Raw genomic sequence first — 27,370 nt, 5'->3', positions numbered from 1 at the left:
AGCGGGGCGGGAGGCAGAGCACTGGGGTGGAATGAGCTAGAAGGAGAGGCTCGGGAGCTGGGGCAGGCTCCCCTCGGCCTTTCAGATGACAGTGAGGAGTTTCCTTGCAGGACCCGAGCAGAGGAGGGGCGCAGGGCAGTGCCCCGGAGCTGAGCTGCGCGCTGAGAACAGGCCTCGGGGCCGCACGTGGAGGCTGGAGGGGAGGAGCAGTGGGCGTGGCGAGAAGCTGGGGGGCCACAGTGAAGGCAAAGCTGGCGGCGGGTGTGGAAGCGGCAGGGTGGCAGGCAGGGTCACCCTGTGCTCTGGTGGGTGGAAAGCCGGTGAGGGCTCAGGAGGGAACGTACTGTCAGGAATGAGGAAGAGCCCAGGGAGGATGCAAGGCTTCAGGAACATTCCGTCTCTCCATTGCAAAGGGGGGGGGAGGGGCGGGGCAGTTTAAAGTGGCGTTAGGAGGCGGGGAGTCTGTTGGGAAGCCCCCCTCGGTTGTGTACGAACTCCCAGGGGAAGGTGGAAAAGCCCCCCTTAGGGAGACAGGGTGCCACCCGCCTCCAGGTCCCCTGGGTGTGGGCATCGAGTAGCTGCACGGCCCCTGTGTCCCTTCTCTCCTGGTGTGGAGCGCCTCCTCCGCCGGGATGGAAACGTGAGTTTCTCTAGATCTTGCAACCTCCCCCCCTGGGAAGAGACCGACACACCCTGTCCCATTTCTGGTGAGGCGCGGTATCCACCGCCGGCCCCGTCAGAGATGACACGGTACGGAACGGTGGCTCCTGGGGACCCGCACAGTCGGGAGGGATGGGCAGGTCCCAGAAAGAGACGGGGCCACTGGGGAGACCGCAGCAGACGCCCCCTGCAGCTGCTCTGGCTACAGAGCGGGGATGGGCCGTGAGGCAGGAAGCTGGGAGCCAGGTGGGAGGGGCGGCGCAAATGCAGGCGAGACGCCCGGGAGGAGGAGCAAATCCGAGATGTCCAGACAGACCTGGCACAGCCGGGCGCTCAAGTCACAGAGGAGGATGGGCCCCTGGCAGAGGAAGCAGGAAGAGGAGGCTGGGGGCGGACGGTGCCAAAAGGACAGAGGTGGGGTAGGGGCAGGAGGCAGCAAAGGCGAGAGGTCGGACTCCCCGGGACAACGGAGCCTCAAATGCTGCTGGGAGTTCAGAGCATGGGGCTGGGGGCGGGGCTTGGGGCGCGCCCATGACTCAGCACGTGGGGAAGCCGCAGCCTCGTGAGGTCGAGATACAGAGCAAACCAGGCGTCCATCTGCAGGTGCGCGGATGGAGAAGATGCAGCTCGTATACGGAGTGGAATATTATTCAGCCTTTACAAAGGACATCTGCCATTTATGACAACATAGATGAAGTGGGGGGCGTTATGCTCTGTGAACTAAGCCAAGCACAGAAAGACATACTGCATGTTCTCACGTATATGTGGACTTTAAATGCAGAGAGCAGAATGGTGGTTTCCGGAGGAGGGGGAGGAGGGAAAGAATGGGGAGATGTAGGCCAGAGGGTTTGGAGTTTCGGTGGATGAGTAAGTTCTGGAGGCCTCATGTAGGCATGGTGATGTAGTTAATACTGTGTCGTAGCCTTGAAATTTGCTAAGAGCGTAGATCCTAAGTGTTCTCACCACACAAAGGCCATGGTGACCGTAAGGTGACGGGTATGTCGATTAGCTTGATTGTGGGAGCATTTCACAGTGTGTATACAAGTATCAAAACATCGAGTTGTATGCCTTAAATAAATACAGCTCCTGTTTGCCGATGGTACCTCAGCGGGGCTGCTTGCCGAATTAGAAATGGACTCCCTGTTTCTTCCCTTGAATCTGGACGGGCTCCGTGGCTGTCGACAGGTGTGCCGATCTCTAGGCCTCGAGGCACTGGCAGCCTCCTCCAGTCTCCTGGAAGGCAGCCGCCATGCTGGGAGGAAGCTGGCACAACCCGGAGACCCCCACGCGGAGGGAAGCCAGTCTGCCAGCCATGCGACAGCCGTCGTGGGAGTGGACCAGCACAGGCGCCCCGGCTGAGGCCTCAGAGAGCAGGCGCCGCCGTCCCCTGCAAGCCCTGACCAAATTACTGAGATTCGAGACCAACTTAAAGGATCATTGTTGTTTGAGGTCGTTTGGGGTGGCTCGCTACACGACGGACAACAAGAACAGAATCTCAGTACAATATACGTCCACAGAGACAGCTTAACGTGGCAAATGAATAAGGATATGATTTCGAAACTGGTAAATATCAAAAAGAAAAGGCAAGTGGGGGAAAGCGATTGCCCCCAGGTGGGAAAATGCAGGGAGGGAGAAGGGGCGGCCGCTTTTGTTCTGTTGTAACGAAGCTTATGGATCTATTTGGTACTTTAAACTACATTCATGTATAGCTTGGATAAAAATTAACTCAAAACATTTTCCTTAGCAGGAACGGGATCTACAGTTGGTTAAAAGTCTTCTTGTACACTCAGCACTGGGTGCATCAAGCTTCATTATTCCAGTAAATAAGATAAAATTTCCGCTGACAAGCGACCTTATATTTCCACTCAGTTAAAATGCTGCCCAAGGTCTCTGACTTAAAGACTCAGGTAGCAGTCTTGGCGGTGACAAGTCCTGGTTGCTGCAGTGGAGCCCCTAGGGATTGTGTTTATTCTGTGTCTGAGCCAAGACCCGGGAGTCCAGGGCGAGGGGCTAGCCCCCGGCAGCTGGCCCGCCAGGAGCCGGTCTGCTAGGCCAGGAAGGGCAGTCTGCAGTTAAGGCTGCTGGCCCACCGGGTGGCTCTGCAGAAAGGCCGTGCCTCAGGCCCTCGGTGGGCAAGGACCCACAGAGGCCACCTTCAGGGGTCAAATCACAGGTTTCAGGGTTAATTGGAGTTGGGAGGGGTGTAGGAGTGGATTAAAGATTTGAGCCCTGGTGAATGGGAGAAGGGAGGGTAATTGATGCCTTTCAAGATAAAGTTTCTGGAAGGTGCATAAAATAAATTTAAATTTGCACATAATGGAGTTAGGTTTTGAATTTAAAACCTTTTCTTAAAATAATTTCTCTGAGCTTTGTCTTTTTATGGGTTTTCGTGGTTGGATTGTTTTTTTGTTTTAATACACAGAAAGCGTTGGAGAGAAAGAAACTACCCTCAAAGTTCTTTTGTCTGGTCTAATCATCAAATAGAAACCAGACAGATCGGCAAGAGAGAAAAAAAAAATTACTATATACATGTGTCTGGGGACCCGCAAACATGAGAGGGTCAGAGACCCTACGTGCACAGGAGGTTCGGGACCGAAAGGGAACAGGGCATTCTGAGCTAGGGATGAGGTAAGATGCCTTGAGGATGGCCTCACAGGGTAACTGCAGAACGATAAAAGCAGATGTTTAGTAAATAGGAGTTTGCCCCACCTCACAGATGGGTCAAAAAGGGATTATAGCTGATAACCTCATTATGGGCAAAGCCCCTAATTCAAGTTCTAGGTAGCTGAAGGGAGGGTGCAGAAGTTTGTCCTGAGCCTGAAGCTAAAATTGCCCTTAGCTCAAAACAGTCCTCAGAAGCACATCTTGGGGTGACTAGCTCTGAACGCCCACAATGCCATGGGTTTTATCACAAGCAACACCATTTAGGAGCTGTGGTTTTCTCTTTAATGACTTCCAGGTTCTTATGGCTCGCCTATAATCAAATTGGCATGAGACAGTTTAGCATCAGAAAATAAAGTTCAGTCACATGTACACCTCCTGTAGACATGGAAGAGACCGGGGACAACTGAGTAACTCGCCTTAAACACCTTCTTCCCCTGAAAAGATGTTGGGGACGGGAGTCAGCCATGGGGGGTTACCGGGAAGAGCACGACCAAGGAGAGTAGGGGTGGGCGGTGCAGGTTTACGTCCCTGCCTTCCCCATTGACAACTGTTTCTAGATAGTTCTCTTTCCAGAGAGAGTAAGGAAAATATCCTTACAAATAGGGATTTCCCTAACAATGGTGATTGTCCTTTTGCAAAGGGTAACTAACTTCTACTTGGTTTTCAGAGCTGCTCCCATGTCAGCCTAAAGTATTGACATTTCCACAGGGCATTACTCCTGGTATTCGAAGGTGTGTTAACCTGGCCATCCAGAACAATGGATGAGCTTAACCTCTCCCTGAAGAAGTTATGTGCCCAGGGCGGGACTGCCCACCGGGGCCCTCCCAGTTAGGAGTTCATGAAGGGATCGCCCCGTGAGGCGACTTTCCAAAGAACTCCTTTTGGTCATCCACAGTATGTCACGTTTTGTTGATTCATTTGTGTGTTGAATTGCTTGTACCTCTAAGGGAGCGGGGAGAACCCCCCCTCTTCTACCCTTTAGTTCTTACTGGTAGACTAGCAACAAAGTAATAAAATTAACACAAGACTAGATTAACGGGCTGTTCACAAAAATCCTAAAATAAAAGAGAGTTTTGTTGAGATATGATTTACAAATTAGGGACATAACCCTCAGTATGAATGGAAGATGTGCCAAAATGGAGGGGACAGAGAAAGGTTTCTGAAGGCGGAAGTATAAGGAGCTGATGATCAAAGAGATGAGTTGCTAATGGAAAGAAGACCACCAACTCACATCATTAGTCTTCTGATTGATGGGGGCGACGGGAAATTTTAATGGTCGGCTAACTCAGTGGTGGGCAAGTAGGGCTGTGATACCACAACGGGTAACATGAGCAGGCATTTGCCAACGTCCTAGTTCCAGTCCAGGCTTGTAGGACAGAAGATTTGGGGTTCCTCATCAACGGAAGTCAACCAGCACAGAGAGACTGTTTGTTCTGCTGGCCGTTTCCAAGGCCTAGGGGCAGAGTCATGCTCTGTCAGGAGCCTCAAGAGTTCAAACTCCAAAAATCCAAACGTCGAGACACGAAGTATGGTGTTAAAGTTCTTATAAGTCCTCAGAAAAACCAATCTAATACGTGTGCACCGGAGAATCACAACGTGATGCTCTGATTATAAAACGAGGCTCAAAGAAATGATTGTATGGGGCGCTGTTTATACTTTTTAAACAAAAAAACAATCACTGCTTATTAGAAGGAATCTAAGCAGGGCTTGGCCTTAGGCGTCTGAGGCTGGTTTATGCGGGCTTTCTCCCTCTGGATGGTTTAACTTGTGACAAGGTTGCAGGTTGGGTCTCAGCCCTCAGCAGGGAGGGCACAGGTCACAGGAACAGCTGGCCCCTGCTTTTAGGAGCACAGAGAAGGGTCAGGGCTCCACCTGCTCCTGCTGCTTCTCAGCTGACTTTAGTTGTAAATAATTGAGAGGCCGTTGTGGAGTCTCAGGGGCGGCCTGCCATGGGTCCCAACACCCCCTTCAGCTGTTGAGGATAATGCTGTTGTGAGTGTGGGGGTACAAATGTCTTGAAGACCCTGCCTTCAGTTCAGAGGTGGGCTCACTAGATGGGAGGAATGCTTCCGAACCCGGCCTGGGGCTACTGGAAGCTCTTAGCGCCTCATCAGAGGCTGTGCCTGTGGTCCTCCATAGCCTCTCTCTGAGGAAGCAGACTCATCCCTGGGTTCTATCTACCTGTCCAAGGGTCAGAGGTCAACCTCCTATACAGGCAGTGAGCCTTGCCCGGCCTGCCCCCTGTAGGCACGGGCAGCAATGCTGGCCCAGCCCAGCTCAGGGCAATTGGAGATGCAGACGAGGTCCCCCACTCCAGGTCACTACCACCCCACCCTTTTGCACAGCACAAGACTCTGGGCCCAGGCTCCTGGGCATCCCCTCCAGCCCAGGCCAAGCCTGGTGAGAAGCCATGCAGATGGCAGGACAGCATCGGAAGCCGAACCAGGCCCCTGCGCAGACCCAGTGCCTCGTACCCCAGCCTTCTCGGCACCGGAACTGAGCCTAGCCCCAACCGACTCTCAGAAATACGGAACAAATCGGGTGAACAAAGGAGTGATAGGTCCCCGACAACTATGCGACCAGAGGGATGGGGTGGCCTCCATCGGGATACTGCAAATACACTTCATCCAGAGGGCTTCTGCTCCCTGTCCCCACTCTACCTTGGGAAGGTAGCTGGGACCTGTCCTGTGCAGAAGGCCTGGCATTTTTAGCCCTGCATTTTTCCGGACACATGCCCCAAGGCTTACTCACACCCTTTCACCTCCCTCCAGACACCAGGACACAGGCTGAGTCTGGGTGACTGCCTGGGGCACTGGGAGGGACATAAAGCCTTTAACTACCAAGCAGAAGGCCTCCACCTATATAAGCCCGGGCAGCTCACACTGCAGCTGGTACTCTGGTGCCTCAGCCTTGTCCAGCTTCCAGCCTCAACGGGGTCCCAGCCCCTCCAGAGTCCCAGCCCGCCACCTTGCCGCCATCCCACAGGCATGCAGGGAGCCAGGGTGCTGCTGCTGCTGGGCCTGGGGCTACGGCTCTCCCTCGGCCGCGTCCCAGGTAACAAGGTGCCTCCCAGCCGCTCCCCACACATGGGGTGCTCCCCAGGGCTGACCCGGTCCCCTCTCCCCTCGGCCAGTTGAGGAGGAAGACCCGGCCTTCTGGAACCGCCAGGCAGCCCAGGCCCTAGACACTGCCAAGAAGCTGCAGCCCATCCAGACGGCCGCCAAGAACCTCATTCTCTTCTTGGGGGACGGTGAGTGTGCGGGTCCTGTCCAGCCCTAGTCCCCACAGGCCTGGCACCAAGGCTGCGTGAGTGCAGGCCCGCAGGGCGGACTCACTCGCACCTGACGAGGTTCTACTCCCTCAGGTATGGGGCTGTCCACAGTGACAACCGCTCGAATCCTGAAGGGGCAGGAGAAAGGCAACCTGGGACCTGAGACCCCCCTGGCCATGGACCAGTTCCCATACCTGGCTCTGTCCAAGGCAAGGGCTGGAGGCCCCAGGGAGCCCCACACCACAGGGGGCGGTGGGCGGGGCTCCGGAGTATGGCCAGAGGCCTGGGGCCTGGCTTAGCCGCCCAGGGAATGTCCTTGACATGGGTGTCTGACCATGTCCTCAGACGTACAACGTGGACAGAAACGTGCCAGACAGTGCAGGCACAGCCACGGCCTACCTGTGCGGGGTCAAGGCCAACTACCAGACCATCGGTGTGAGTGCGGCCGCCCAGTTCAACCAGTGCAACACGACACGTGGCAACGAGGTCATCTCCGTGATGCACCGGGCCAAGAAAGCAGGTGGGCTCCGGGCCTCCGTAGCGGGCAGGGGTCGGCCTCAGACCTCGGCGGCTCTCCCTGACCTCTGCCCCCCGCAGGGAAGTCGGTGGGCGTGGTGACCACGACGCGGGTGCAGCACGCCTCGCCAGCCGGCACCTACGCGCACACGGTGAACCGGAACTGGTACTCCGACGCCGACATGCCCGCCGCGGCGCTGGAGGAGGGCTGCCGGGACATCGCCGCGCAGCTCATCTCCAACGTGGACATCGACGTGCGTCGGGAGGGGCCACGGGGCCCGGGCGGAGGGCTGGGCCCCTCACTGCGCAGCGTCCCGGGCAACGCACAGTCGGAGCCCTGGGGCCAGCTGGGTGTCTGGGCTCTTGGGGGGTGTAGAGGGTACATCATTCGGGCCACTCCGCAGACCTGGTGGGGGACGCGGGGGCTGTCGGAGCGGGCGGCAAAGGGCCTGCCAGGCCCCAAGCCCACGGGCCCTCATGCTCTGGCCCAGGTGATCCTGGGTGGGGGCCGCCAGTACATGTTTCCCAACGGGACCCCAGACCCCGAGTACCCAGATGATGCCACACGGAGCGGAGTCAGGCTGGACGGCCGCAACCTGGTGCAGGAGTGGCAGGCCAAGCGCCAGGTGAGGGGGGTCCCGGGTGCAGGGGCAGAGCAGGGACAAGGGCAGGGCTGTCGCCCGAGAGACGGAGGAGGGCTGAGGCTCGGTCCCCGCCCCCCACCTCGCCAGGGTGCCCGGTACGTGTGGAACCGAACGGCGCTCCTCCAGGCGTCCCAGGACCCCTCGGTGACGCACATCATGGGTAACGGCCCCACCCCCACGCCCAGCCGCCTCCAGCCTGGGGCCCCGGGTCCTCCGGGTCCTCCAGGGCCGCGCGAGGGCGCAGCGCGCGCCGGCCCCGCCCACGCCCCGTTCCCACAGGCCTCTTCGAGCCGAGGGACATGCGGTACGAGCTGTACCGGGACCGCGAGCAGGACCCGGCGCTGCGCGAGATGACGGAGGCCGCCCTGCGCCTGCTGAGCAGGAACGCCCGCGGCTTCTACCTCTTCGTGGAGGGTGAGCGGCGGCTGCCCGCGGCGCACGGGGCCCCGCGGCCTCAGGCCGGACCCCGCTCACCACGCCCCGTGGCCGTTCGTTCCGCAGGGGGCCGCATTGACCACGGCCATCATGACAGCAAAGCTCAGCTGGCGCTGACCGAGACGGTGAGCTTCGACGACGCCATCGACAGGGCCGGCCAGCTCACAAGCGACAAGGACACCCTGACGCTCGTCACCGCGGACCACTCGCACGTCTTCACTTTCGGAGGCTACCCGCTGCGCGGGAGCTCCGTGTTCGGTAGGCCGGGCGCGGGGGGCGCAGCTGCGGCCTTAGCACCTGGCCCCCCCGTTCGCTCGTCCGTGCAACGGGTCATGGCAGCGATGGCCTTGCGGGGTTCTTGTGCGGATCCAGCCGCTGACAAGGCGACAAGAGCCGTGGCCGAGCGCGCAGGGGGCGCTGCAGAGCTGCGGTCAGTGCCATTCCCTCACGGGCCCCTCCTCTCCGCAGGGCTGGCCCCAAAGAAAGCATCAGATGACAAGGCCTACACCTCGCTCCTCTATGGCAATGGCCCCGGCTTCTCGCTCAGCGGGGGCTCCCGGTCCCCAGTCAGCGACAGCCAGAGCAGTGAGTGCGCCGGGCCGGGTGGACCACAGTGCGGAGCTCGGGCGAGGGCGGTGTCCTCCCAGGGCCCCACCCCCTCCGCCGTCTGAACCTGCACCCTCTGGCCAGCGAACCCCGAGTACCGGCAGCAGGCGGCCGTGCCTGTGTCGTCGGAGACCCACGGCGGAGAGGACGTGGCGGTGTTCGCGCGCGGCCCGCAGGCGCACCTGGTGCACGGCGTGCAGGAGCAGAGCTTCGTGGCGCACGTCATGGCCTTTGCCGCCTGCCTGGAGCCCTACGCGGACTGTGGCCTGGCGTCCCCCGCCAGCGCCGCGCGCCCCGGGCGAGTGGCCGGCCCGTCACTGGCTCTGCTGGCTGCGGCGCTGCTGCTTCCGCTGCTGGGGGAGCTCTGACCGGCCCCCACCGCCACCACCGCAGGGGGTCCACCCCCTAAGCCCTCGCCCCATCCTCAGGTCTCCCGCTCGCCTCCCCGGGGTTCAACCACAGGCCGCCCACAGCCTCCAGCTCCTGTAAGTGCTGACCTGTTGGCAGTAATGGGCGCAGCGCCGCCCCCACCCCTCCCCGTGGGGGCCGCTGGCGCCGCGGAGGCAGAGGCCGAGGCTTTCCAGCTGCTCCCACGGTTCCCCAGGACGGCTCTGGACTCCCCACCCTCATCCTCGGAACTTCCGGGAACCCGAATCCGCGTGTGAGTCCAGGTGCCCTGAGAGGCGGCTTCCTGTTACTTTGCAACTGTCCCTTCAGGCACCTTGGTGGCTGAGGAGGCTGCTGGGGCAGGATGCCCAGGGCGTCTTTGCCACACAGCGCTGTTCCTGCCCCTTCCCTCCTCCCACCCCACCCTGACACAGAGGAACGGATGGAGGCACAGAAAGGAGAGACTTGTCCCAAGTCAACCAGACACTGGGCTGGTCACTCCCCAATGCCCATCCAGGCCGGGAGAGCCAAGGAGCTTTGGGAAGCCATGGGTGCAGGGCCTGCAGCCCAAAGCAGCCTTTGTCCCCACCCTGAGGCCCTTGGGCTGTGGGCAGAGGTCATGAACAGGAGAGTCCCCCACAGTCTCGTGGGCTCTCAAGAGAGAGACAGGAATAACCAATAAACCGTTCATAGGATGCAATGCCAGTCGGAATTGTTTTAAAGTGGCTGAGGGGAGGAGCCGAGTCCTCGGATCAGGAGGTGGGGAGGAGCTGCCTGAGGCTCAGAGAGTTCAACAGAGCCTGAAGGCAGGAGGGCCTGAGGGTGCTGTGAGCCCCTGCACAGCCAGGGGGGATTGAATGCCCAGAGCTGGGTGAGGGGCGGGGGTTGGGCACGGGTGAGGGGGAGGGATGGGAGCTGAAGGAGGATGAACCTGAACTCTATCCTCCAGTGTGTGTGACCAGAAGGCTTTGAGCAGAGGGGCTTGTCGAGGCCTGACTCTTGGAGAGTATCAGTGGCTACAGCGGGGAGCAGAGTCTGTTCTATGTGCTTTCTTGGGGGGCGGGGGCAGAGAGGGGAGCAGCGAAGGCTGAGGTGGAGTACAGGTGCCGCCGTGGTCCATCCTCCGTCCCACATCCAGCGCCCCGGAGCACCCACCCGACAATAGCCGCACTCTAAGGAGGAGGCGAAGTTAGGAAGAGAGGGAGGACAGACAGTCCTTTTCAATATTTGTCGTAAAGATGACTCCTGTGTGGCTGGACATTTCCACGGTCACACCTAATCGTTGCTGTGAGCAGGACGCCTCACAGGCTGGGCCCTGCTCACCCCGAAGCGACTACAGGAGAAAGATGCTGGGACCTCTTACAGGAGCCAGCGATTCCCCCGTGGTCCCACAGCCGTCCCAAGGACGCGTTGATGTCCACCCTTTTGGTCGGGAGAATGGTCAGTTTCTGAAGGCTCTGTTCCCAGGAAATCTCAGAACCAGCACCTTGTCGAATGTGTGGACCGTTTGGGATGAGACAATCCCATAACTGAGGGATGTGAGTTGAGGCCGAGTTTTCCCCAAAAGGGAGGGGCAGGTGAGAGGAAGACAGTCAGGCCTCGCAGCTTTCACTGTGGAAAAATGCTCTGGGTCGTCTCTATCCCGTGAACTATCTTGCCTTCGGTCTCATTTTTCTATATTTTGCATCTAGTATAACATTTACATAAACCATAAGGAATTTTTTAACGGTTATCTTATACATCTTCAATAACCATAAACAGTTGTACCACATAGAAAACCCCCCAAAAACAAGTATAACTCTTATGACTAATGTCATTAGCAGATGGGGAAAGACAAAATGGATTCTGAATTCAGTATCAACCCATCGGTGTGCAGGCCTGTCCGTATCTTGGGATGCATGGCTACCTCTGGTGTCAGCAGCTCCTCATCCCAGAGGAGGCTTTGATGTGTGTTGTAGGCAGAGGTTAGGTGTCGGAGACAGGGAGCTGTCCACTTGTGGTTAGGCACCTTTTTGGGATGAGAAATGTGAACCAGTGAGTTAACCCCTTTCGGTTTAGTTGCACGTGGATTGGTTCGTAACACCTGCTAAGGTCTCTTCCAAAGAGGTTTCATTGGATAGCTCTTTTGTTTGATGTCTCTTCCAATAGACAAAAAAATCTGATTGTAAGCCATGGTCCCTGAGGTCTTCGTCTCCTGAGAGTGCACTATAAAATGATTCAGTTACGAATTTCTCAGTTTCTCTCGGCTAGTTGATAAGCCCTTGACAATAATGCAGAATGTCACCTCTTAGTGAGGTCGATGCGTAGGTCCCTTCATCCAGATGCACAGGGCGACCGGCGACTGTTTCGTAAAGAGAAAGGTCGAAGTGGCAGATCCAAGGTCGAGGAGCACCAAAGGGAGAGCTTTTGGCTTCGGGAGATTAAAAGCCCTTGGAAATGTAGCTCGCTGAGTCTTAATTATACCAGTGGTGCGGACGCCCAGCCCAGAGGAGGGCCACAAGCGCAATGAAAACACCACAGAGCAGGCCACGCGTTACAAACGGGGTGCGTTATTTGCCCAGAGAGACGAATCCCTCCGCCACTATGTGACTCAGGGGAAAATCTCCAGCTGGAAACTATTTTTTTTTTTTCCCAGTAAGAATTCACCAATTAAAGCTGTTGCTCTCCTGCAAGGAAATGCCTCAACCCAGTGAGAGAACAAGCAAATCGCAACCAACACACACTTGTATCCTTGACATGGACGCATTTGGAAAAAGCTCATTGCCAGACCTCAGGTGGACCCAAAGGACCTGGGAAACGTCCCCAGGATCCACAGAGTGGTCTTCCAAATGCCACTCCATGGACAGAGAGCACGTCTGCCCTACAGTTTATAAGATACAGTGGAAGGAGGTTTCCAGTAGTATCATTTACTCCATGAAGTCACCTTTTCAGGACTCCGGCATCTTAATTCTTACACATGTTGCAGTATAGGCAGTTGAGCCCCTATAGGTAAGAGTGGTTTCCCATCGGGTCCAAGCCATATCTGTCTGGGTCAAAGTTTCCCCTTTTGTTGCCGTATCTTCTCCTGTAGCTGTCTTTAGGAACTGTAAAAGAAACTCTTATCAATTGAGCAGGGAGCAAAGAACATTCTTGAGTCCAGATCATTTGACTGCTTAGTGCTGCCTTGTTTAGCTGAATGATTGATTTTCCTTTTGCTTCCATGGTAGTAGCTTTAGAATGTCCTGGAATTTTGATAATTGACAATTGTCTCAGTCTGTATGGTATCAAATAATTCTGTAGCCTGTTTTCTATTCTTTATAGATTCTGCCCGGAGGAAGATAAGAAGCCTCGCTGTTACCATAACATTCCAAAGTCCTAAGGTACACCAAAGGCAAAGTGATTATCAGTGTAAATACTGGCTAGTTACCCTGATCTTTGGTCAATTTACAAGCCCAACTTAGAGCAATTAAAATGGCTTGCTGGGCAGATCTTCCCCATCGGAATAAGATCTGTGGGTAAACAAAAATAACAGCATTATCAATATGTTTCCTGTAAATCATGATTAGGATCGAGTAAGTAAAATGCAATCATGGTGTCTTCACCCTATAAAGAAAGGAAGAAGTTGCCGAGTTAAGACTTATACAGAGCTAAAATAATACCATTAGGCGCAGAAGCAGGAGAACCGCGGAGGAAGCCGGGGGCCTGGCGGAGGAACGGAGGAACGCTGAGTGTGCTGAGGGCTCAGCAAAGACTCCGCAGGAGGAAGAACTCGCGCGGTTAAAGGAGCTCTGTCACTGTGTCTTCCGCCGGTGCGCACAGCATGGCTCTAGCAGAGACGACCCTCATACAGGCGGGGACCCTTCGGCCACTGAGTCTAAATTCCGGCTATCATATCCTATGGGACTATGATGACCTCTGTGTTTCTGAGCTGGAAAACTCCTGAAGCATCTCCCTCATTTTCATGGATGCAAGAGAAGAAAGGAGGTTTATAATTAAGGTTATATTCTTCCTTCAGAGCTTCCGCAGCTTGTTTCCCTTCACGGTTACATTGAATGGGATCAGGGGTATAGAGGTTGAGCCATTAATAAAAAATTTGGAACTCAAGTTGTGACAGTACCCAGTCACCCCTACAACCCGTTCCCTCCCCACAAGCTATTTCTTAATTCTTAGAAGAAAGGAGGATTGGTCTCAGCCTTTCAGGGTTAATTAGTAGCCCATTTTTCAGTAAAAGATGGCCATGGTATTTTACTTGGGGCAAACAGAATTGAAGTTTGTCTTGTGAGACCTTCTGCCCTTTATAGCTAGCTGTTGTAATGGGTAAATTGTGTCCTTTTGGGAGTCTAGGAATGTCCTAAAGCATAAAAGTAAATCATCCACATATTGGATTAGAGTGGACTCTCTGGGAAAATCAATATCATTTAAATCCTTTAGTATCTGAGAGAAATAGGTGGGACTCTCCATATAACCCTGGGGTGTCAGCAGTCCAGGTAGATTGGCGATCTTCCCAGGTGAAGGCAAAGAGACATTGACTGCCTTTTTCTACAAGAATGCTGAAAAAAGATACTATATAATCTTATGAAAAATACTGACAGCCCACAGGAATGGCTGATGATAGGAGATGTGGATTTGGAGCACAGGATGTCTGGGAAAAACTATTTTATTTATAGTTCTGAGATCCTGTACAAATCTCCATCCTTTTCCATTAGGTTTCTTTAATGGAAGGATAGGAGAATTATAGGGGCTCATACATGGAATTATAAGCCCCTTTAAAGGTCATCTTGTATGATGGGTTTAATTCTAGCCAGCGCATCGGTCTTAAAGGATACTGGTGAATATTAGGTAGAGACAAAGTCGTGTCCAGAGTCATTAGTGTCAAGAGCTGACTTGCTCGTGCCAATATCTGTCCTAGAAAGAGCTCCAGAGGAAGCTCCTGGAGCAAACGTTCGGTCTTAAGATAAGTCTCCTCTTGTGGAGGTTCCTTTAAAATCACTGCTTTCTCCATTGGTTCAGCATCTGGTTCATTTAGTTGTGAACTCATTTCACCCTTCTGAGAAGAGGATTGTAGGCGGCATGAGTGTCCAGGAAGTCTCATCCCATCGGGTGAATCAGGGCAGATCTGACTAGTAAAAACATATGTTGCTCTGTAATATTTCCTAGTTGAAAGGGAAGAGGTTCTGATTTAAAAACAGACATTGGTTGATTAGATATCCCTAATCAACCAATTAGAAACCAATTAGAAACTTCTATCTGTACAGAAGTTTTACTCTGTGGGGGAGGGCAACTTTACTGGGTAGTGTTAAAAATAGATAAAGTGGCCCAAGTGTCTACCAGGGCCTCAGTAGTTTCCCCTTTTATGGTAATTTCGATTTCTCCTAAAGCACCGTTAAGGAGAAGGGGAAAGAAATGTCCAGTGAGCATCCCTGCAGAAACCCTGCAGAAGCCCTGTGCTCGCTCCTCCCTCCTTCCTTTTTCTAAACCCATGTCGATGTTCTACAATCCTTTCTAAGATGACCTGGCTCCTCACAGGAAAAGCAGACTCTCCTTTCCCCTCGTGGAAGAGGCCTTTGGGGACGTCTGATCTGATCGCTTAGTTGTTGAGGTGTAAATTTACAATTTTAGTAGTTTTTCCTTTTCTTCCCTTTAGTTTTAAATAATGGATTGGCTAGAATTGCTAGTTTATCAGCACATGTGGTCAAACAGTTTAATTCACGTTGTTTAATCAATTATAACCTCCTCATCTTATCCTTCCAGAAATGCCCAGTTGAACACTGGGTCATTCTGATGATCCTCAACACTGTCTGGAGACAATCCTAAATATTGTTTGAAAGTTTTTTCAAAACATTCAAAGAAATCAAGTACGATTTCATCAGGTTTCCATCGATATTGCTAGATTTTCATCCTGTCTATTTTCTGGGCGAAAACCTCAGGGATGGCTTGGTGAAGCTGGTGAGTTAATTTCCTGCTTTTTTTTTTTTTTTTTTTTTCAGCCTGTTTCTCTTTGTTTAGTTGTTTTGATTTTAATTTTCTATAAGCGTTTTTCCAGCAGACTTAGCCATTCTGCTGCTCAGCTCTAAGAAACCAGTAGCTGTCTTAGTCGAAACAAGTCAGAATGGCCAGGACTGTATATTTTAACAATTACATCAAATTCCTTTTCCAACCCAACAGGATCTTGGAGAGAATGAGGAAAACCTTTAGTTAAGATTCCTTAATTCTACTTTAGTCCAAAGGGAGTAAATTATTGCTGGTTCCCCTCATCCTGAGACTGGCTTTTCTCTAAAGGGAGCTGCCAGAATTCCTGGGGGGTTTTTTCCCAGCCTATCATGGTCTGGCTTTCTATTCCTGTTTTCTCCTAAGTTAGTAAAGGGTGATGGTGGAGGAGATGTGGGGGAGAGAAGATCAAGTTGGAAAAAGGGAGCTCAGAAAGCCTCGAGATGGCCATAGGGAAGGGGGGAGTGGGCTCTTAGCACTGAGCAGTTTCCGAAGGCTTAAGTTCAGAGACCTTAACTTCTTGTAGAGAAGAAACTCCATCTCAGAGTTCAGAGGTAGTCTCTAGCTGCTACCATGTTTAGTTAAATCTCACGCATTTCTGCAAGTTGAGGCTCCATACGAGTTGTACATAAAGCTTGCCGGGCACTAAGGGGAGCTGGCAGCTCTGGGGCTTTTGTTTTCCCATGTTCATTACATTTTTCTTGTGAATCAATCAAAAAAAAGTTTTAAAAGCAACCTCATAACAGCTCAAATAAAGTCAGGAACCACTTCCTAAAGCAGACAGGTTAGAGATGTCAAGAGAAGACTCACCTAAGTCTACCCGATGCGAAGCAGGGAGCTGGTAGACAGAATGGGCCCATGCTAGCACCCAGCACTGGGTCCGGGTCCTAAGGAAGGTCCTGGGTGGCCTTCCTTGGAGTTCTCTGCCAACTAAATGCTGAAGTGAGAATGCCCACGCTTGTAGAGAATTTTTATAAACATTTATTTGAGCCAAACAAAGAATACACCTGGAAGCAAGATCTCAACAGAGAGAGAGAGAAAAAAAAATGCTTCCTAAAATGGCAGTTTGTAACTTCTTTTATGCATTTGGAATTCGGGACCACGAGGAAGATTCCACGAGGGGCTGGGGCAAACCAGGCGGGGACTGCATTGCGGGATAGTTACCGAGATCATGCGCTCTCTTGAGGGTGGCTTTGATTCTGAGGGGTCTGCAAAGAGCTGTTTCAAAGGGGCGTTAACCTCGGTGCACAGACTCGATGGACGGGGCTGCTCACGCAAAGGCAAACCTTTTCCTAAACAAGTCGTGTGCCTGGGGTGCACCTGCCCACCGCGACCTGCCCAGGTGGGAATGTATCATCATATCACACTCTGAGGTTACTTCCCATAGCAACCCCTTTCGTCCACCTCCCTCAGCAGTCGATTCCCAACCGGCTCTCAGAAAATACCACACAAACGAGGTGAACGAAGGAGCGAGGGTCCCCCCTAACTTCGGGAGCTGAAGATTGGGTGTGATCCGACCCTCCTCATCCAGAGGGTGTCTGCTGTCTGTCCGCGCCCTATCTTGGAGAAACACTTGGAACTGTCCTGAGAGAGATGGCTCTGCCTTTGCCAGCAAATATGGCCCGAGACTGAGGCACTCCCAGCAGGGCAGGGGCGCTGTCAGGGCGGCTGCCTCGGTAACAGGGAGGGGCGCGAAACCTTTGACAGCCAGGGATAAAGTCCTCCCCTGATTTAAGCCCGGGAAGCTCACACTAGGGCTGGTACGCTGGCGCCTCAGCCTTGCCCAGGTCCCAGCCTCAACGGGGTCCCAGCCCCTCCAGAGTCCCAGCCCGCCACCTTGCCACCATCCCACAGGCATGCAGGGAGCCAGGGTGCTGCTGCTGCTGGGCCTGGGGCTACAGCTCTCCCTCGGCCGCGTCCCAGGTAACAATGTGCCTCCCAGCCGCTCCCCACACACGGGGTGCTCCCCAGGGCTGACCCGGTCCCCTCTCCCCTCGGCCAGTTGAGGAGGAAGACCCGGCCTTCTGGAACCGCCAGGCAGCCCAGGCCCTAGACACTGCCAAGAAGCTGCAGCCCATCCAGACGGCCGCCAAGAACCTCATTCTCTTCTTGGGGGACGGTGAGTGTGCGGGGCCTGTCCAGCCCTAGTCCCCACAGGCCTGGCACCAAGGCTGCGTGAGTGCAGGCCCGCAGGGCGGACTCACTCGCACCTGACGAGGTTCTACTCCCTCAGGTATGGGGCTGTCCACAGTGACAACCGCTCGAATCCTGAAGGGGCAGGAGAAAGGCAACCTGGGACCTGAGACCCCCCTGGCCATGGACCAGTTCCCATACGTGGCTCTGTCCAAGGCAAGGGCTGGAGGCCCCAGGGAGCCCCACACCACAGGGGGCGGTGGGCGGGGCTCCGGAGTATGGCCAGAGGCCTGGGGCCTGACTTAGCCGCCCAGGGAATGTCCTTGACATGGGTGTCTGACCATGTCCTCAGACGTACAACGTGGACAGAAACGTGCCAGACAGTGCAGGCACAGCCACGGCCTACCTGTGCGGGGTCAAGGCCAACTACCAGACCATCGGTGTGAGTGCGGCCGCCCAGTTCAACCAGTGCAACACGACACGTGGCAACGAGGTCATCTCCGTGATGCACCGGGCCAAGAAAGCAGGTGGGCTCCGGGCCTCCGTAGCGGGCAGGGGTCGGCCTCAGACCTCGGCGGCTCTCCCTGACCTCTGCCCCCCGCAGGGAAGTCGGTGGGCGTGGTGACCACGACGCGGGTGCAGCACGCCTCGCCAGCCGGCACCTACGCGCACACGGTGAACCGGAACTGGTACTCCGACGCCGACGTGCCCGCCGCGGCGCTGGAGGAGGGCTGCCGGGACATCGCCGCGCAGCTCATCTCCAACGTGGACATCGACGTGCGTCGGGAGGGGCCACGGGGCCCGGGCGGAGGGCTGGCCCCTCACTGCGCAGCGTCCCGGGCAACGCACAGTCGGAGCCCTGGGGCCAGCTGGGTGTCTGGGCTCTTGGGGGTGCAGAGGGTACATCATTCGGGCCACTCCGCAGACCTGGTGGGGGACGCGGGGGCTGTCGGAGCGGGCGGCAAAGGGCCTGCCAGGCCCCAAGCCCACGGGCCCTCATGCTCTGGCCCAGGTGATCCTGGGTGGGGGCCGCCAGTACATGTTTCCCAACGGGACCCCAGACCCCGAGTACCCAGATGATGCCACACGGAGCGGAGTCAGGCTGGACGGCCGCAACCTGGTGCAGGAGTGGCAGGCCAAGCGCCAGGTGAGGGGGGTCCCGGGTGCAGGGGCAGAGCAGGGACAAGGGCAGGGCTGTCGCCCGAGAGACGGAGGAGGGCTGAGGCTCGGTCCCCCCCCCCCACCCCGCCAGGGTGCCCGGTACGTGTGGAACCGAACGGCGCTCCTCCAGGCGTCCCAGGACCCCTCGGTGACGCACCTCATGGGTAACGGCCCCACCCCCACCCCCAGCCGCCTCGGCCCGGGGCCCCAGGTCCTCCGGGTCCTCCAGGGCCGCGCGAGGGCGCAGCGCGCGCCGGCCCCGCCCACGCCCCGTTCCCACAGGCCTCTTCGAGCCGAGGGACATGCGGTACGAGCTGTACCGGGACCGCGAGCAGGACCCGGCGCTGCGCGAGATGACGGAGGCCGCCCTGCGCCTGCTGAGCAGGAACGCCCGCGGCTTCTACCTCTTCGTGGAGGGTGAGCGGCGGCCGCCCGCGGCGCACGGGGCCCCGCGGCCTCAGGCCGGACCCCGCTCACCACGCCCCGTGGCCGTTCGTTCCGCAGGGGGCCGCATTGACCACGGCCATCATGACAGCAAAGCTCAGCTGGCGCTGACCGAGACGGTGAGCTTCGACGACGCCATCGACAGTGCCGGCCAGCTCACAAGCGACAAGGACACCCTGACGCTCGTCACCGCGGACCACTCGCACGTCTTCACTTTCGGAGGCTACCCGCTGCGCGGGAGCTCCGTGTTCGGTAGGCCGGGCGCGGGGGGCGCAGCTGCGGCCTTAGCACCTGGCCCCCCGTTCGCTCGTCCGTGCAACGGGTCATGGCAGCGATGGCCTTGCGGGGTTCTTGTGCGGATCCAGCCGCTGACAAGGCGACAAGAGCCGTGGCCGAGCGGGCAGGGGGCGCTGCAGAGCTGCGGTCAGTGCCATTCCCTCACGGGCCCCTCCTCTCCGCAGGGCTGGCCCCGGAGTTAGCATCAGATGACAAGGCCTACACCTCGCTCCTCTATGGCAATGGCCCCGGCTTCTCGCTCAGCGGGGGCTCCCGGTCCCCAGTCAACGACAGCCAGAGCAGTGAGTGTGCCGGGCCGGGTGGACCACAGTGCGGAGCTCGGGCGAGGGCGGTGTCCTCCCAGGGCCCCACCCCCTCCCCGTCTGAACCTGCACCCTCTGGCCAGTGAACCCCGAGTACCGGCAGCAGGCGGCCGTGCCTGTGTCGTCGGAGACCCACGGCGGAGAGGACGTGGCGGTGTTCGCGCGCGGCCCGCAGGCGCACCTGGTGCACGGCGTGCAGGAGCAGAGCTTCGTGGCGCACGTCATGGCCTTTGCCGCCTGCCTGGAGCCCTACACGGACTGTGGCCTGGCGTCCCCCGCCAGCGCCGCGCGCCCCGGGCGAGTGGCCGGCCCGTCGCTGGCTCTGCTGGCTGCGGCGCTGCTGCTGCCACTGCTGGGGGCGCTCTGACCGGCCCCCACCGCCACCACCGCAGGGTCTCCACCCCCTAAGCCTTCGCCTTAAGTTGGTTCTCCCACTCCTTTTCCGGGGTTCAACCACGGGCCGCCCACAGCCTCCAGCTCCTGTAAGTGCTGACCTGTTGGCAGTAATGGGCGCAGCGCCGCCCCCACCCCTCCCCGTGGGAGCCGCTGGCGCTGCGGAGGCAGAGCCCGAGGCTTTCCAGCTGCTCCCACGGTTCCCCAGGACGGCTCTGGACTCCCCACCCTCATCCTCGGAACTTCCGAGAACCGGAATCCGAGCGTGAGTCCAGGTGCCCTGAGAGGCAGCTTCCTGTTACTTTGCAACTGTCCCTTCAGGCACCTTGGTGGCCGAGGAGGCTGCTGGGGCAGGATGCCCAGGGCGTCTTTGCCACACAGCACTGTTCCTGCCCCTTCCCTCCTCCCACCCCACCCTGACACAGAGGAACGGATGGAGGCACAGAAAGGAGAGACTTGTCCCAAGTCAACGAGACACTGGGCTGGTCACTCCCCAATGCCCATCCAGGCCGGGAGAGCCAAGGAGCTTTGGGAAGCCATGGGTGCAGGGCCCGCAACCCAAGGCAGCCTTTGTCCCCACCCTGAGGCCCTCTGGGCAGAGGTTTGTGAACAGGAGAGTCCCGTAGTCTAGTGGGCTCTTCCAGGAGAGACAAAAGAATAACCAATAAACTGTTCATACGATGTAATTCTAGTCCTGATATGTTCTGGGGGAAAAATCATTACTAATATGTGGGGTAGAGAATGTGTCTGAGTGAGGGGAAAAAACACAGACTGGCAGGCAGGTGGGGGGCTCCCTGGGGAGCCGACAGGCAAGCGGCCTTGAGCAAGGAGAGGGACCTGTGTGGCCCTGAGGCAGCAGTCACCTCCTATTGGTGGCCAGCAGCTGCAGATAGGAGGTAAAAGCTGAGGGATGGGGAGCCGGTTGGGGAGGAGCTCGAACCTCCCTCATGCGTGGTCTGTGATCAGAAGGCTTTAGGGTCGGGTTACCTAGGCCATTTACTTGAGTTTTTATAGGTGCTAACAATGAACTATCAGCAGATTTGTCTGATATAAAAACAACGCTCAGTTTGGATGATGGCACATGTGCCTGCCAGTACCGGATGCCACAGGGACAGCAGAAATTGAGTTCAGAAAGATAGATATTTAATGGAAACTTGGATTAGTTCTCCTATGAGAATTAATCTTAGCCTGACATTTAGATGTCAAAGTGGTCACAGCCCTGGGAATTGGTGTGTGTCACGTTGGAGGTGGGGAGTACCGTCTGATGTGCGGAGGTGACCGGGAGGGAGACATGCCAGACCAGGACCCCTACCTGCTCCTCTCTTGATGGCGCGTGTCCCGGTCTGTGTATAGCAGGGGTCCTCAGGCCTCGCTTGCATTAGGATGACAGGGCCCAAAGAGAGAATGAGCAGCTCTCTCCCGCTGGGGGTGTGATGTGATGTACTGCCCCCTCTCTGCTGACCCTCCCATCGCAGATTCCAGCAAACGGTCCCGGTTCCAGAGACGGCAGGGCTTTGTGCCCACGTCGGCCGGGCCGCTGGCCCACAGAAGCATCGGCACTGTAGCTGGATCCCCCCCCTCCACAACTTTACTATTCAGGGTCCCTCAGGCTGCGGGCCCAGCCGGCACACGCATCAGTAGGTCGCGTGGGCTGGTCATTGGAGTGTACTGAGAAAGCACCTTTGTCTGTCCGACCAAAGAAGGTTTTCCAGTTAGTAATTTTATCTGTTCCTTAAGGACACCATTACTTCATTCTGCCAACCCAGTCGCCTGTGGTTATAGGGGAGGTGGGCCCCCCACTCGCTATCACGTGCTTTTGCCCATTCCTCTCCATCGTGTCCTTTGAAGTGCGACTGCTTGTCGCTATTCACCGTGGCTACCCAATCTGCAGTCGTCAGTCGCTGAAACACGCATTCGTGCCAAAGCATCTGCTCCTCGCTCACCTGGAGGTATAGACACCTTGTGGTCAAGGCCACGGACATCTCGTACGGGGAGTCGCCCTCCTGCCTGTCCTCAAAGCAAAGGTCAGATAGCTGGGGCCATGTCCTCTGTCTCACTCTCTTTATTTTCCCTTGGGAGAAACTAAGGTGGGTAAACCGAGACTGCAAAGTAAACAAATAGGGCTTTGGGAAACCCGGGCGCAGCTTGCTGCTTCCCCGCTCCCTGGCAAACCACGTGTTTAGGTTTTCACTTTCATCCACCATCGTACATTTAAGCTGGACTTCATTCAACTGCTACTTGGTATGAGTTATCAATATGTTCTTTATATACAATATGTGTGCGTGTGTATATATGTGTGTGTATATGTGTATATGTACATATATAATGTGTATGTATATATACATAAATACACACCCGCATTTGTACATATACATATATTCCCCACTGCTACCAGGCTGATGCCCTCACAGTGGCAAAGAAACTGCATTAGAAAATGCGTTTTCTTCTTGGGGTACACCTTCCACAATCTCTAGTGATCGAGGCACCCACTTCACTGAGCAAATCATACGAGTCTTGATAGAAAGCCTTATGAACATCTTGAAATTATCACAGACCCTGTCACTCTCAAACATCAGGCAAGGTGGAGAGAACTAATGGAAAAACTGGATTCAAGCAAAAAAAAAAAAAAAGCGTTAATTATGCAGGACTGAATGAACTGATGAAGATAATTAAAATTTTTATGGCCATTTGTTTGAAACATTGCTGGTTATTTAATTTTTTTTGTTTTTCCAGATACAAGGAAACTTCTCTTAAACTATGACTTATAGAAATTTGGTAAATTATACCTTTTTGTATGTAGAATTGAAACATTTATTTCTTTATTCCTACTTAATCTCTCCAGAATTCAGAAACTCTGTATTTTTATTTTCCTGGAAATATTGTTATTTGCATAAGTTCAAAAAAATCTAGTTCTCCTTGTAATAGGACACAATTAGAAACTGGTTTTATTACCAAGGTTTTGACTGGGATATCATATTTGAGAGAGGCATGCATACACTCAGATATGACCAGACAGCTTTAAGATATTAAGATTGACTTATGGGCACACACACACAAAAAAAACCACCTTGGAAATATTGGCCCGGTACCTTGCCTACAGGTAGGTTTCCCAGCAGCCTTACCGAGTGAGTAAAGAAGTTAAAGAAGGTCACTTTTTGGCAGGTGCAGAAATCTCTAGGGACTTCGGTGATGTTGAGAAGAGAGGAACTCACCCGAATCTATAGGTGCTGAAGGTGAAGTCTGATTCTAAGTCCTTGCCTTGGCTTTTCTGGCCTCAAGAGAAGATTCCTTATGAAAAATTCTAGCAAAGCAGATTTAAAAGTACTTATATGATCAATTGCTAGTCTTGTATTTGTACAAATAACAGGCCAAGTTTGTTGACACTGGATTTATTTTAAATCAACGAGTCCTAATTTGGATATCTTTGGTAAAAATAAGGGTGCTCTTAGAGACAAAAATTATGCTGCAGGAAACACTTGTGGATATTAGATTCTAGCACTGTTTATTATCTTTTGAGATTTTGTTTTTACCTAGAAACTAGACTGGATCCTGAATTCTAGTTTTCTCCACTGTCTGACTGTGACTCTCCAAACTAATATTTCCCATTTTTTCCCTCATCCTTTGACTTGAGATCATTGAGAGCTAAAAGCGTCATTTTCCCAGCCCACGCAAGCAGAAGCAGGACGGCTCGATACAAACGTCAGCGCGATCGCCAGGACAGCCCGTCTGTGGATGGCCCTCGTGCCCGGTGCCGAAGGATCGCCACAGACCTCCGAACTGCAAACCGGTACACGGTCACGTCAGACCGGCACTGCCGCCTTCCTCCATCTGGGGACGCTTGGAGCCACGCACCTAGAGGCCTTCACGGCCTGCCCTCTGCACTCAGAACCCGGGATTATAAGTTCTGCTCCAATCACTAACCTTTGTTTTTCCTCTCGTTTCCATAGAGATGCCTCTTATTAAGTACCTGATTGCACATACCAGGGGGCCCGCCGTCATCACCACCTCCTGAAATGAGACAAAAGCGTTTAACTGAACCGACCTATTCTTGAGACTGAGGCTAGTTTAATGAGATATGCAACGATCTATCAACCCACCTTCTGGAATGTGAAACTTCTCAGGAAGTTTCAAAGGCAGAACTGAAGGGGTTCATCACAGGCCTCCCAACATGTGCCACTTTGGCACGTGGGTTGTCTCGAGCTGCAGGCAACCAAGACCCTGCGGGGTCATGGGAAAATTTACCTCTCCCTTAAAGAATTTTAATCAGGGGCCTTGCCTGTAGTAAGAGTTATCACCAGAAATAACTTTTTATGACCTAACTACAGAGCAGGACAAATTTTCTAATTACTGAACATCTGCTCTTCTCATTGTCCTGCAAATGTCCTTCCTCCCCTCGGAAGCCCCAGGCGCTTCGCCTCATCCTTAGCTCAGAATGTCACATGCACCTCATTTTTCCTTTTCTGCCTCTGAACCTCTCGTATCTGTGGGGTCTCTGACTCTCGTGCGTGGGGTTCCCATTTGTGCGCGATTGAATTTGGTCATTTTTCTCTTGTTAATCTGTCTCATATCGATTTTATTATTAGACCGGCTGAAAGAACCCAGTAGGGTAGAGGTCAGCTGACCTCCTCCCTCCCGACCACGACATTACTAAGTATCACGAGGCTTCTACTCTATTAGGACGATCTTGGTTTTATCAATTTAGTGCCACTGATGGCTCCTACAGCATTTTACATGCCCTCGAGTGTTCTAATTCTTTCCTGCGATGGTTTGGCTGTGGATGGACTACTGGGTGAGTTTTGCAAGTGCTGTTTGCTGCCTCTGCACCTTTTCATCATCCGGAATCTTTTAAAATAAATATCCTTCCTGAGTAGCTGTTCTATCCAAGGGTATACTTAAACACTGTTTTTGTCATATGACATTGTTTTTATTAAACAAGACATTTACTGTTGAGAATATGTCTTCTCTGCTATATCTTACTTTTTAGTGGCTCACACACAAAAAAAGTGGTGTGTGTGTTTCATTATCGAAACAGAAGCCAGTGTATACCTTAAACCGAGATGCGGTAGAAACATCTGTACTTTTATCCAACCGTATAGCAAACCTCCCACACCGGGCAATTTGCTCAAACATTTTCTTCTAATCTACGGCAGTGTTTCCCCTACATCTTCTAACAGTATTTGCTGACAAAGAAATGCCTCTCGGTTTGTCGAGAGATCATTTTCTGTTCATTGTTTCTGCCATTTTTACTGCAGCAGAAAAAAAAAAATAAGTGTTTGCCTGGTGGTAGGTGTTTTTTTGTTTTCCGCTATTATGCAAGAAACTTTAAAAGCGCTTTGCAAATATTTATCACCGCTTGGAGAAATACCAGAAAGTACTGGTTGAACAGCACATAACTTTGAACATCCCTGGGAAAAATTCCAGGGGGTTGGCTTCGTGCGCGGGCAGCCTCCTTTTAAAATGCCTCGCTAACCACGAGGATACCATGTTGTCATTCACGAACGTCTCAGGGCAGCAGACGCCCAGGGCAGGCTTCACCGGTGATGGCGCACTGCTCGCCATGGGTGGTGACGAGCACGGCACGTGAGGGACGAGGTGTCCCAGGGGATGTTCCTGTGGTTACTCACCTGAGTGCGGATTATTGGCATTACTTGCAGGTTTTTTACAGGAATATTCTGTAAGTCGCTTGATGATTCTGGAGGATTAGTTTGTTTAGAACTAGATCACAGAATCCGTAAATCCACGTAGCCAGACACACACTGAAGTCTAATTCATCGCAAGCCACCGGAAGGGTGCCAATGCGGAGGGGGAGTGCCGCGCCAACCCGTGCCCGCAGCACCCACGTTCCGTGCCCCCAGGACGCCTGAGAGCCACGCGGAGCGGGTGCCCGGCTGACGAGGCGAAGGTCCCGGCACGGGGCTAGATGGTAGATACCTGCGAGCAGCACCGAAGTCCACCTTCGCGTGGCCCCCGCCCAAGGTCGTGGCAAGGCTGCAAGCGAGGCGAAGCATGGGAGAGCCCAGGACGCAGCAGGCACTCAGGAAGGCCCCCCCCCATCCCTTCAACCAAACCCTCCTGAGGTCTGGATGGGAGACCAGACCTGGGCCCTGACCAGACTCTCAGGCCTGACCATCCCCCGGGACCGTGGGTTTGTCACCCTCTGCAGAGCTCAGACTGGGCTCTGGAGGGCGCCACAGGTCCAGGCCCAGCTAGACCGAGAGTGCCCTGTTTGTAGAGACCCTCTGAGCTCTCGCTCCCGAACCCCGTCCAGCATGGCACAGGATGCGTCCTGATGTGCCCTCGTCCTGACCTTGGGGCTGACATTCCCATCTGACTCCTTCACCCCCTTGGTTCCCCACCTGGGCAGGATCCATGTGACGGGCCGTTGTCCTCTCGAGGACACCTCCCCGGGCCTCTGCCTCCCTGCGTGGAGCCGGGCAGTGCTCTCGGCTGCACCCTCTGAGCTCAGGTGGCCCAGAGTCTGTTACTCCAGGGGGCAGGGCTTCGACACGAGCTGCTGGTGCCCACTCCAGGCCGCAGCCCGGCGAAGGCAGCCCGAGCTCCCTGGATGCGGCCACCGCGGACGCCCGCCCTGCGGGATGTGCTGGGCACGCAGCCCAGGAACCAGTCTTAACGTCTCTTGAGCTGCCCCTCGGGGAGGACACAGCCACTGCCTGTCCCAAAGTGCGAGGCCACCATCCACCCTCAGCAGGAGACATCTAGGCCCCGACACCCTGTTCTGTCCCTTTCTGTGCTCACCAGAATTGCCAGTTCCTGGTCATCAGCCAGCAGAGCACCTCCTTCCCTCCCCACCTGGCCCGGGCCCCGAGAGGAAGTAGCTGCTCTCGGGCCTCTCCATGCAGCTCCTCGCCAGAGCCCCTGCAACGGTTTGGTCCCAAAGGAAGGAGGGAGAATTTTATTATTTATGCAAAGTATAGGCAAAGAGAGACCTGCTTAACAGCACCATGTGACAGCTCCCTGAGGGTGCGAGCTGCCTGCCGGCCCAAGGATCAACCTCAGCTGCTGTCGGCGGCTCCCGGGTCCCAGGTGGCAGTTGAGGTAGGGGACCAGGTGCCACCTCATCCCCTCCAACCAGATGACTTCATGCTGGACACCAGCCCAGCTCACAAGAGTCACTCAAAGGGACCCGGACCTAAGAGATAAAGGGGGTGCTGTGCACCCTCTGGACACCTCCCGCCCTGCGTGGGGCGGCAGGGAGGATGGGGAGGAGGTGGCATCTGGGGCAGCGACGGGATGGGTGTATTTTTGCTACAGCAGAGCGGACCTGCAGAAGGGGGAGCAAGCAGGTGACAGGGCGGAATGAGACACACCCCGATAGCAGTGGGGGGACCACGGCCAGGGGGACGCGCGGGATGGCTCCTCGAAGGTGGGCTAGAAACACAGGAGGGCCGAGAACCCCCAATCCGGGCCGATGAGGAGGCCCCAAGATAACCTGCAACCATGTCGGGTGCTGAGCCTGGAGGGGAAACACG

General features: G+C 55.0%; 2 protein-coding genes across 6 annotated transcripts; both read left to right on the top strand.

The window, feature by feature from the left end:
- The first annotated feature begins 435 nt into the window (after nt 1–435).
- Nucleotides 436–9,164, top strand: LOC107504991 (intestinal-type alkaline phosphatase-like). The gene is made up of 11 exons (XM_016134712.2): nt 436–6,378; nt 6,458–6,574; nt 6,689–6,804; nt 6,941–7,115; nt 7,193–7,365; nt 7,603–7,737; nt 7,843–7,915; nt 8,035–8,169; nt 8,257–8,448; nt 8,659–8,775; nt 8,881–9,164. The coding sequence occupies exons 1-11, from the start codon at nt 6,312–6,314 to the stop codon at nt 9,162–9,164; spliced, it is 1,584 nt and encodes a 527-aa protein (XP_015990198.2). The 5' UTR covers nt 436–6,311.
- A 937-nt stretch (nt 9,165–10,101) lies between these two features.
- LOC107504939 (intestinal-type alkaline phosphatase-like) lies at nt 10,102–22,220 on the top strand. Of its 5 annotated transcripts, XM_036237392.1 has the most exons (12): nt 10,102–12,171; nt 12,484–12,542; nt 12,828–17,269; nt 17,384–17,499; nt 17,636–17,810; nt 17,888–18,060; nt 18,296–18,430; nt 18,536–18,608; nt 18,727–18,861; nt 18,949–19,140; nt 19,350–19,466; nt 19,571–22,220. In XM_036237392.1, exons 4-12 carry the CDS (start codon nt 17,386–17,388, stop codon nt 19,852–19,854), a joined length of 1,398 nt encoding a protein of 465 aa, XP_036093285.1. In that variant the 5' UTR covers nt 10,102–12,171; nt 12,484–12,542; nt 12,828–17,269; nt 17,384–17,385; the 3' UTR covers nt 19,855–22,220. The 5 variants fall into 5 exon arrangements, with proteins under 5 accessions (XP_036093285.1, XP_036093283.1, XP_036093284.1 ...); XM_036237390.1 differs by having other exon boundaries at nt 12,484–17,269; XM_036237391.1 differs by having other exon boundaries at nt 10,102–12,542.
- Nucleotides 22,221–27,370: the final 5,150 nt, after the last annotated feature.

Source organism: Rousettus aegyptiacus, unplaced genomic scaffold (assembly GCF_014176215.1).
Source record: "Rousettus aegyptiacus isolate mRouAeg1 unplaced genomic scaffold, mRouAeg1.p scaffold_m13_p_2, whole genome shotgun sequence".
In the NCBI taxonomy this organism is placed as follows: Eukaryota; Metazoa; Chordata; class Mammalia; order Chiroptera; family Pteropodidae; genus Rousettus; species Rousettus aegyptiacus.
Note: the sequence above shows the minus strand (reverse complement) of the source record. Positions and strands in the feature narration are given on the sequence as shown.

Bases quoted from the DNA above. Each gene is read 5' to 3' on its own strand.
- LOC107504991 (XM_016134712.2), top strand. From the start codon at position 6,312: ATGCAGGGAGCCAGGGTGCTGCTGCTGCTGGGCCTGGGGCTACGGCTC. The intron at 6,805-6,940 runs GCAAGGGCTGGA...CCATGTCCTCAG, and splicing joins CATACCTGGCTCTGTCCAAG to ACGTACAACGTGGACAGAAA. The intron at 7,738-7,842 runs GTGAGGGGGGTC...CCACCTCGCCAG, and splicing joins AGTGGCAGGCCAAGCGCCAG to GGTGCCCGGTACGTGTGGAA.
- LOC107504939 (XM_036237394.1), top strand. From the start codon at position 17,007: ATGCAGGGAGCCAGGGTGCTGCTGCTGCTGGGCCTGGGGCTACAGCTC. The intron at 17,270-17,383 runs GTGAGTGTGCGG...CTACTCCCTCAG, and splicing joins CATTCTCTTCTTGGGGGACG to GTATGGGGCTGTCCACAGTG. The intron at 18,609-18,726 runs GTAACGGCCCCA...CCGTTCCCACAG, and splicing joins CTCGGTGACGCACCTCATGG to GCCTCTTCGAGCCGAGGGAC.